This window comes from Suricata suricatta, chromosome 1 (genome assembly GCF_006229205.1).
Source record: "Suricata suricatta isolate VVHF042 chromosome 1, meerkat_22Aug2017_6uvM2_HiC, whole genome shotgun sequence".
Taxonomy (NCBI): Eukaryota; Metazoa; Chordata; class Mammalia; order Carnivora; family Herpestidae; genus Suricata; species Suricata suricatta.
Window position 1 is genome coordinate 15,200,124 of NC_043700.1, and position 11,182 is coordinate 15,211,305.

The following is an 11,182-nucleotide window of genomic DNA, read 5'->3' on the forward strand; positions in this document are numbered from 1 at the left end:
GGGCGATGTTAGAAAATGTAGTTTATCCATTTCCTCTCATTAGTTTGTCAACTATTTATTGAGCACTTGCTGTGTGCTCTGCCTGGGAGACTCAGAGTAAAGAGAATGGACACAGCAGTCCTCACCTTCACGAATATCCCACATCCTGCCCATTGTTTTGGGGGCCTGTTTTCTCCTCCTTTGTTTGCTCTTATTGATTTTTAGGCTCAAGCTCTTCCTTTCCTCCAGTCAAAACGCTAGGGCAAGGATCTAATAAAACTCATGCCCTCTAAAAATTAAACCACTCAGGATACATCTGTCTTTCTAAACTTGGGAAACCTCTGGCTAAGGGGAAGTTCCAAAATCCTTTCCTTAATTACATTTTCCACACAGCAAATGGATGGTAAGTTTAATTTCAGTGTTTTTGGAGATTTTGAAACTAGACATGGTCAGATAAGCATCAGATTATTAGATTAATTTAGCTCATTAGAATTGCCTCAAGGGAAAATCCTCTATCTTTTGTAATTCTAATGCATGGGCAGAATATCACCATGATTACATAATGTAAACCCTTTTTTGTAGCATAAACTTAATTACAGAATGTCAGAACTGAGAATTAAAGAAGAATGTAAAGTAAACTCTGGGTGAAGACCTTGAAGAATTGAAGTTCACAATAATTATTAAATTAGAGACACCTGTTTCAAATGCTAGACACCCCCACCCATTTTGTTTCACTTTGTTTTAACATTTTAAACTTCTTGGATTATGTTATGGTGATTTGGCAGAAGTCCATCATAAAAAAATGAAAAAATAGTGGACTGTACTTAGATACAGCCAAATTTTTCCAGAGAACACATCTGTCTTTTAAGAAGGTGCTTGTCTGGGCATACTTTTTTTTCCCCTGATATAAAAATGGCATGGATAATATAAATTAATCTCACAGAGTAAAGATAGACAATTGCTCCATCAGGTGGCTCATTCCAAGTTTTTTCTGTTGGCCACTTCTTTCTCTTGGAAGGCATCTACATCACTTAAAAGGAAATAGAATGTGAATATATTTACTCTAAAATTCATACCTGTGGTTCTGATTCCAAGTTGATTTTGAAAGGATGAGCCTTCCCATCTTCTGATACCTGTGGAGACCATAAGCGAGTTTCTGCCCTGTAAATAAGAGAAATTTTGTAAGTTCCAAATTCTAATGGTCCCTCTAGTTATGGTATGCTTTAATCTCCCATAATTTTTATCAAAATACTCTTAATCCTTGATAATTTAAGCAAAAGCAACATTCCTTGCTCATTATTCTGTATTCTCTCATCTAATTAGTTTTTTCCATAGTTTTGAGGAAACCTGAGTGGATAAAAATTGCATGGGAGACTGCTATAAACTGAAGTTTAGGTCCCTCCCCAAGTTCCTGTGTTGAAGCCCTCACCACCAGTGTAATGGTGTTTGAGGTGAGGTCTCTGGGAGGTAATTAGGATTAGAGTACATCAAGAGGGTAGAGATGTCATGAGAGGATCAATGTCCTCACATAAAGAGGAAGAGGCACGAGATCTCTGCGTGCATGCACCAAGAATGGCCATGTGAGGACACAATCAGGAAGCTGACAGTGCTGGCACCCTGATCTCAGACTTCTAGCCTCTGGAACTATGAGAAATAAAGATTTGTTGTTTAAGCCACCCACTCTATCGTATTTTGTTACAGGAGTTTGAATTAAGGAAAAGACATTGTGCAGTTCCTGGAGAAAGTAGGTCTCCAGTATCTGTAGGAAACAGTATAGGAGAGGAAGATTCTGGAGGGGAACCTCTAGGTTCTTCTTGTTCCCTCCTTCCTGCCCAGGCCACCGCAGGAGACAGTGAGTGGTTTGCCAGGGCGATGTACTGTTGGCATCAGGGAAATGAGCTTTGTCCAATCTCATCTCCTTCTCATGTATCTGTTTGGGGCCATGTGCTCCTAAGGGACTGCATGCTTGGCAGGAACATGGGTTATGGGTAAATAGGAAAAAAGTCCATTTCACCCCTGAAATGGCAGCTTGGCTGATTGGTTGTGCCTTCTGAACCACAGCAGGGAAGTTTGGAACACAGTAGCAACAGGATACACACACACTAACAACCACTATACCAAAACATCAGTTTCACAATTCAGTTTCAGATCAGGGCTATGATGGCAAAAGATCAGGTTCCATTTTCTAATACTTTATTGGTTAGAAATGTCTCATTATCTAACATTCTCACTGCACAGGCACTCTTCTACCTGGTCAGATTCTTCTGGGCTGAATTCTGTATGAAACAGACAATGGCATACAGGGTTTTAGCAACTGGTTATCAACAGGATCACATTTTGGTAAGTCAAGAGATTCTTTGGGAGAATCTTTAAATTCCATTCCATTCTCTACTACATTTAGAACAGCACTACAAGGAGCTGTGCTGTGCATTCTTTCTGTGGCCAGTACCTTGAATGGTGCTATTACCAGCGGGGAAAAAGTTCTTTTAGCCTCTTTCATTATTCTGACATTCCAAAAGAATTCTTTTCAGAATCAGTTTGTTAACCACTACTAGACTGACTGACATCAGTGAAGAACAGGCTGATATGTTTAAAAAAGCTGGTCAAAATTCTGGGTCCTGTGACACTCCTTGTCACTGGGAGGATGAAATCATTTATAGTTCTGGTTCTCCTGCAAAACAGATCACATTTTAACACCATTAATTAAAGAGCACCTGTCAATTTTGAGACACAGCTGGTGGGCTGCTGCTTTAATCCTGTCCTGTGCATCAGCATGAGTCATGGACTCTGTGCCAAAGCCATCAATAGCCAGGATGACATCTCCAGGACACAGGTGGGCAGCTGCTGCCTTGCTTCCTGGAGTAATCTGGAAGAAATCAGGACATCATTTACAGACCAATATTTGCACTATCTTGAGTTTTGTGGCTGACATTTATATTTCAGCTCATTGACAATGTTATAATGGGCAGGGAATTTAAAATCTAACTTAAAATAACTCTTAATTGATCAATTGTGTTAGCTCTATTTTTCCACCATCCTCAATATTTTTATTTCTTACTAACCACATGTCATCTATAATGACCTCTCTTATTCTCTCTTAAAACATCGTCCTGAACTCCCTGTTTGAATCATATTTTCTTTACTTTAAGCAAAATATTTGTTCTTTAGGTATTATTTCACCCCAAATTCTGTATTTGGAAATACAACTTCACCAAATTTGGGGAGCTTTTATACTTGAAACTTCTGTGGCATCTCTATAAGTAATCATCTTTAAAATTCATATAAAGGGGCATTTAGACGATAGAAAGTTAGAAAGAGAATCATTCCTGCATTAATAAGAAGAAGCCATATAATATACAAAGTTATAACTTTTCATGAACTATTCAGAGAGCTGAAGCTGCAGGGCAACTAACTTGCCTGGGGTTCAAGGAAAGACAGGTTCCTCCAAGGAAAGTCAAGATGTAAGCAACTTGTATTACTACAGCAGAGCATAGAGGAATATAGGACACCATTTTAGCCATAAAGAAGAATTCAGCTAAAATCATGAACAAATTACTAAAGTTAGCATTGAGATTCAAGAACCCTTGGGGATGGCAGACACAGGGAAGTTTGCATACATAAACAATCTCTTCTCCATGAATGAAAAACAGATTGAACAAATAAAAGCAACTAACAAGATGATATATTAAAGATCTTATCAGTAATTACATTAAATATAAATGGCCTAACCATATTCTGTGTTTTTAACAGAGATTGTCAAACTAGTTTAAAAAATATCCAGTTTTATGCTGTCTACAAGAAACATAGATTTCTCTTTTTCGGGGTGGGTGGGGTTGGGGTATGAAAGGAATACTTAATGGTAAACATATGGTTATTAAATGTTTAAAAGATAGTGAATTTGAAATTATTACCATGTTGAGTATCTAGTTTTTGATTGCCATACCTACTCCTAATCTTTCTGGGTTAATTCCAATTATATACAATTGCCTAATAGTCCTTACTTGATCTTATGCTACCTACTTCTCTAACATCATCCTACATCATTCCTGCTCCCCATCACCCACTGTGTTGTGGCTATTCCAGTTTCCTTTTAATTTCTCAAATAGGGCCGGTGTGTACCTTCTTTAGGGCTTAACATGCACTGTTATTTTTTTCTGAAATGTTTCCCCCACTCTTCACCCAGTTACTTCTCCTTATCCTTTAGGTCTAGACTTAAACATCACATTCTGAAAGAGACTTCTCCAAACATCTGTAGTAGCTTCTCCAGACCCTCCCCAATCATTCTCCACCATTAAATTTTATTCAATTCTTTCCTGAAGATAATTTGTACTTAATGTTTGTTTATTTACTTGTGTATGTCTTGGCAACCAGACTGGAAGTTCTTGAGCATATCTATAATAACATCTATATTTCTAATGCATCACAGTGTATATTCCAGTGTTTAGAATTAATGGATACCTGAAGATAAATGAAATTGATATTTAAAAATAAGCTCATGGAACAAAAAGACCTACTCCCTACAGACCCAAAGATTATAGCTATTAAGGCCAACCCATCATTATTACATTTGCAAGTTTCTGCTGTTTAGAGCAGAAGAATGCACAAGACTTGACTTAAACCTAATACTACTTCAGGGATAAGCAGATTTTTCCTTATATTTTACTTGAGGATAGTCATTCATTCATTTTTTTCTCTATTTACTTAATCTAGCTATCAATTCTGTTTAACTTTGGGGCTCTAAGGGATATCCAAGTTTCATCTAAATGAATAAAATTCCTAAGGGAATAAATTCTCATACATTTGAGATCTTCAGTCTCATCACTAAAATATTTATTGTGCTCACTTCATTTCTGTGATCATGTCACTGTAGTGATTGTGATAATTTTCTGATCGGAATAGTTAATAGAAGCTTGGTGAAGACAATAGGGATTATTATATCTCAGCCTTTGGGAGGCATTTCATAGCTGTTTTCCATTTGGAAATTATCCCAGACCCAGAACTGTTAGAAGAATAAAAGTTTCCATCCCTTGTGTGACTTGCAGGGATAAAAATAATATTAAACTTTAATATTTTCTAGCCATGGATTGTCAAACTCAGTACTACCTATTTTTAACTTCTAAGACCAGAAGTCCTTCTTTGGGTTAAAACACATTAGAACCTGGTATTCTTACTGGTCATAAAGACTCCCATCTCACCCTGGATGCCTGGAATCACAAATCATATCTAGCAGAGGAACTAAGGAATTTGTGTTTTAACAAATGCCTCAGATGATTTCCATTATTCACATCAACCTATTGTTTGGGTCCATTTGGAAACAAAAACTAATTTAAATCATGGATAAAGCATCTATAATATTCTATTTACTGCAAGAGACATGAAGAAAGCACAAGATATGGCATGGGCGTGGTGAGCCTTACATGTTAAGAACAAAAATGATTGAAATAGTTATGAACAAGGCAAGTGTATACTAAAGGGCTGTGCTGTGGAGTATGGAGCAAAATAGTGAGAAAGCCATTGTTCAGTTGTTCTTTGTTGCCTACAAATAAACTCCAGTGCCCCACCTGGCATCTAAAGTGCCTGGCCATAATCTACATTTCTAGGGCCATCCCTCAGGCCAATCACATCAGAACCTCTTCAAGTAGCACCTGGGTATGAGTATTTTCACAAGTTATCTGGGCAAATCTAATGGGCAGCCAGGGTTGAGAACTATTATTGGTATTGTATTACTAAGAACTATTATCCTACTGAATTCTCAAGACGCTCTTTTAAGATGACACAACTGATGCTCTCAGAGTAGAGGAATGTTGCTGAGGGTCACTCATCCAGTGAAAATCTGTAATTCCTCATAGGTCGAACTCGGTAGCTCAAGCTCTTCCACCTCCTACAAGGCCACGCCTACAGGCAATCTCTGCCCTGACTCCTCCTACCCTTGGCCATACTTTTCTTATGGATCCTGGACAGGCTGTGTCATGGTAGTTTATGTATGTGTATGTCCCTTCTCTTCTCATATTCGAGCATCTTGGGGGCGGGGGCAGGTATAAACCCATTAACATTATAACTGCAACCCCCATAGTGCCTTCCACATATAGAACATTCTGCACTTAATAGATATTTGTGGGATGTAGGAATGTTATGAACATATGAACCAGCATTTCCATGTGGACATGTCTTTGGTAGAATAAAATTCAATAGGTTTTCCCATCGACCTTCCTACTGCACTTAAATCCTGTTAAAGGATTACATTCAACTGTAAACATTTCTTTCTAAAATCTCAAATTTCAAATATAGTTTAAAGTAACATACTTTTCTATGTTCAAGCCTGCAAAACTTAAGAATACAGTAACATTTTCTATATTGGTACCCAAGTCCATATAGTGTTCTCAGTTACAGTGATCTTGGCCCTGACTATGCGCTGAATAGGAAGGAGGGAGGAGGAGGGGGAGGAAGAGGCACTGAGTGGGAAAAGACATACCAGCATCAGATGTATATAATAATTTTACATCATATACACAAAAGAAACATGCACTTTATTCCAAATTGGACCAGTTGTGCAAACAAACCATCTGTAACTTGGCTGTGATAGTAGATCCACCTTCTGGGTGGTCCAAGCACTTAAAGAAAGAAAGAAACTCCTTAGAATCTTCTTGCCAGAAACAGAAAAGCTGCTCACTTAGAGATGTGAGCCTCAGACTTATTCTGTGAAATATGGAGGCCATTAATATATGGTGTTTGCAGTAACAACCCTTCCACATCCGGAACCCCAATTTATATTGCACCGAGTGTATGCCACCTATTGCCTAGAAACGATCTTCTTTCGAATTGTGCATATCACAACTCATTGCTAATTATTTTTTTTCAAGAATGCCTTGTGTTTGTTTTACCTCAGGTCTGATGTCTTTTATGATACAGATCAACCTGGCTGATTGATTGGATTGTAAATGATTTCTAGGGTGGGGACCCTTTGTCCTATCTAATTTTGTGAATTGTAATATCAGTTGCTGGAGAGAGTTCCGTTGGTAACCTCCTCCCCCAACTGTGTAGGAGCATTTGCATTTGCAGAGTGTGAGGCAGAGGAAAGGCTATAGCTGGTAGGAAGACAAAAGCTGATTTGACTTGAGGCATGCATCTCACTTATAGGGATTTTTGTGGTATTAAGTGCAGGCCTTGGTTTCTCAATTCTTTGCATACTTAAGAACTTAACAGATGGAACAATTAACAACAAAACAATTCTCACTTATCTTTATGGTAGAATATTTGAGTGTACAATCTGCACCTATTATGAAAATAATAGTTATAGAAAAGGTAAACAATTTAACCAGTCATTCATATTATGTCTATATTTTGTAACATATGTGATGTACTAGACACTGTGCTCAGTACTGAGCGGCCCCTAAATTTATAAGTTTCTACATTCAGGTTGCATGCAATCTGTGGGATACAGATGTACTCAAACATCTGTGGTACAAAGCATATATAAGGAGAGGTTGTAGGGCAAAGTCTCTGGTAATAAAAGGATGAAATGCTTGTTATTCCAAGAGTACTATGAGAGTGGTATTTGATTGGTTTTCCCTAGGCATAGAGGACAGTGGGGTAGGGTGAGGAGGAAAATCTGGAGACAAATGATAGGGGGTGTAGAAATGGTAGAGAAATCATAAGTTGTCCAGGGTAGTGATGCAACTGCCGATCAATCTGTGTACTGAGAGGAGGAAAGGGATGCAGAAGGAAGAGAGAGGGAGGAAATGAAGTTGGAAACTTCAGTTGGGAAGAGGGTGAAGGCCAGGAATGTACGCAAAGACCACACATTTTATTCCCTCTAAACTGGCGTTGCCATTGGAGGAATTTTAAGAATGGGGAAGATAGAAGCAATCCCCGTGACAGCTGGTAGGAATATGCAGAGTGAACCGAGAGGGAAGACAAAGAGCTAGGTGTGAAGTTATGGAAGAGGGACAGTGGTAGGAAAAAAGGGACCTGGTAGATCTTAAAGACAGAGAATCAGTAGGACCAGGTGATGAAGTAGAGGGCACAAAACCCCTATTTGGAAAGATTTGTACAACAAGCAGGATTTTTTTTACATGTGTGGACTTCAGAATGCAGGCTTTGGAGGCAGGCAGAACTAGTGTCAAGTTCTGTCCACTTGTGATCCTCAGCAGGTTAATGAAATTCTTGAAGCTTCATTCTCTCATGTGCAACAAGGCATATTACCACTTCTCCTCTTAGAGGATTATTGTGAGATTTCAGCGAGTTAGTGCATGTAAAGGGCCAAGAAGCATGCACAGGAAACAAAGGAGTGCGCTGACACACGTACAATCATATCACTAGCTGTTAGTACAATACAAAAATGATAAAAGCAATAGAACTTTCCTGTTTAATTACAACAGTAATTAGTACAGTATAATATCTTTCAGTGTTTTTACAAGTGATTTTTATTATTGTTATAATTTTAATGGAAATAGTTTCAAGTTAGGTGTTCATGAAGGCAAAAAAGTTCAAGTGAATATACTTTCGTTTATTCAGTATGAGTCTGTTTTGTGCATGGTTTGCGGGGCACTTGGAATACAAAATACTTGACTTTTACCTGCTATTCTTGAGTTAAATTAATTGAAGAGAAAAGGCAGAGTCGACTGAAATAATCATTTATGGTCATGTGTTGTTACTGAGCCATGCCAAAATGAGTGATACAAATTAGTAATGAATCAGAAATTCAAGAATGAATTGGCTTCCCAAATAATAATTGTCATGTCAACTACATTAGCCAATAGCTCCTGTTGTCCAATGGCAAAGTATAAGTACTGCTGTAAAATAAATGTTATTTATAATGTCAACAATTTGCTGCAAAATTTCAAACATAAGATTAGTCATATTGATGTGTTACATAGTAATGGCAAGATATTTCTTTTATAAATCACTTAAAAGATTTTGGTGACAAAATTATTTCTTTAGCATTTACTATAAATATGATTTATCCCTTTTAAAGACTCAAAAGCTTATTCCCTTTAAACAAAAGAAAACTATACTTCAGAAACTTTAAAAATATCTCTTAGTAGAGATAATGGAAACTGTTTTGGTTGGTAAATCCATAAAAGGCATTCATTGCTTGGCCCAGATCACTGAACCATTTTCTGCTTAATTTACTTAGGAACATTTTTGGAGGTATGTTAAGTTTTCATGTCTCATACAACAACACACGTCAGATGTGTTTATATGTTTTCAAAAAATGTAAAACAAAGCTTGAAATGTTCTGTGGTACGCGTATGTATGGTACATGTTTTGAGATCTTTTAAAAAGACATTGGTTCCCAAAGCTCATAGATATATAAGTAGAACAGAATTTAACAGGTACTACCTTGTTTAAAAATCTATAGAAGCAAGTCAGATTATAAAGTATACATTTATAAAATACAATATAAGCAGTAAGGAAGAAAAGAAAATATAAGAAAAGTATAATATTCTGAAAGCTTATGCTTTTAGATTATGTTTAATATACTTACATTGATACTTGAAGTAATAATTTTCTATTAAGACAAAAAAAAAAAACACTAGACCAACTAGTTATTTACTGACAGGACAGAAATCCCGAAATTTCCTTTTTCTTTTTTCTTTTTCTCAAATTAGACTATACTCTAGGGAATATTAAGTAAGGAAAGTTGGACTCTGATAATAAAGTATTATTTTCAGAGTTATTAGGCTGAATGTGACTTTCCATCAGGTAACTAAACTATCTGACGTGTTTTCTTTGTAGTTTGAGTTATAGGTGATGATTCTTTAGCCAAATTCCCAGCTTTGGAAAATATTTATTCAAAATGCCTGGAAACCTAGGAAAACACATTCGTAACATTTTCCCCGCCTGGGCTGATATGAACGGTCCCAACTTGGCTGACCCAGGCTGTGCCCCGCGATCAGCGCTGTGCTGAAGTTTTCATCCGGAGATGAAAAGCGCTCAGGTGCGCGTTTGGCTCTGGAGCAACCGCCAACGTCAGGCATTCCTCCCTCCCTCCTGGGACCTCATTTCTTTTGTTACTGAAAGGAAACTGGGGGTCGAGAGCAGAAGACCCCCTTCCTCCCCCCCCCCCAACCCTTGCAGCCTAGCCTTCTATGAGCCCAGGGGAATGACGCTGTCAGTTCACCTCTCCTCCAAAGTTGTTGGGGACAGAGAGGATGCAGAGACCATTGGAGCGGACTCTGTAAATACTCTTAAGTCGCCCTGCATCCTCCCAGCCGTTTGCCAAGTTGCTGCTGTGAGCCCGAAGTGGAGGACCCACCCAGCGCACCCGGGGCTCGCTGGCCACTCTCTGCTCGGGGGAACCCCGCTGAACGCCAGCCCCCAACTTCCAGCGAAGGAACCGAAAACACCTACCCTGGTAATGACCAAAGGCTGGTTGAAGTCTATGCCCCCAGAGAGTCTGAAGCCCCAGGGCGCAGGGCCCGGAAGAACCACGTTCTGGGGCATGGTGCTCTTGGTGTGGTGGCCTTGGCTCCCAGGCACTGGAGCGCAGCGAGGGGCGGCCCTGCCCACGGCAAGTGTCCCCGAGCGGGACAGCCACTCCGCTCCCCAGAAAGTGCCCTTGCCCGGATTGCGGTGGGGGAGCTTTATCCCTGCTCCCGAGTGACGTCACTGGTCTACCCGCTTCCCCACCCCCTCCCACCAAGGAGAGCTCCAACTTTGGAAGAAAGAGACGCGCCAGACCCGCGGGAGTTTACAGACGCGCACCGGCTGGGTGCAGCCTCCCGGACCACACCACTCTGGCGCGCTGGAGGAGGCTTCGGGTTACAGCCGCCAGGAGTCTTTAAAGTAACACCTGTCCTCCTGTTTATCTTCTACTCGGGGCTCAGCAGTGCGCTTCATTCAGGGTTAGAAGTACTTAAAGCACAGTTTCTATGCTTCCAATTAAAATGGAACAAAAGCTTCGTAAATGCAGTTAGTTATTTAGCAATTTTGAGTGCGCTAACATTTACTTATTAGCTGTGTGACATTGGTTAAGTTACGTAAGGTTAAGTTAGGTAACGTTAAGTTACCTAAAGTCTCAGTTTCTTCATCTGTAAAACAGGAGTAATAATTGTACTTATGTCTAAGGTTATCTTGAGAATTAAATGAGCTACTTCTGCATAATGCCAGGCACAGCATCAACAGTAAGCATTTCTGCAATTAAATACACATAGTCACAAATATTTGTGGCTATATATGATGTACGCTAATACATATACAC

General features: G+C 39.1%; 1 protein-coding gene across 2 annotated transcripts in view; it reads right to left on the reverse strand.

The window, feature by feature from the left end:
- PDLIM3 (PDZ and LIM domain 3) overlaps nt 1–10,550 on the reverse strand; it is a 28,635-nt gene extending 18,085 nt beyond the window's left edge. The window contains exons 1-3 of one of the 2 annotated variants that reach the window (XM_029934679.1): nt 10,333–10,550; nt 2,694–2,845; nt 1,056–1,140 (exon numbers count right to left, since the gene is read on the reverse strand). In XM_029934679.1, coding sequence (XP_029790539.1) covers nt 1,056–1,140; nt 2,694–2,845; nt 10,333–10,425 — 330 coding nt within the window. In that variant the 5' untranslated portion in view covers nt 10,426–10,550. The remainder of the gene's footprint in view (nt 1–1,055; nt 1,141–2,693; nt 2,846–10,332) is intronic. The other variant, XM_029934686.1, reaches the window with a different exon arrangement.
- Nucleotides 10,551–11,182: the final 632 nt, after the last annotated feature.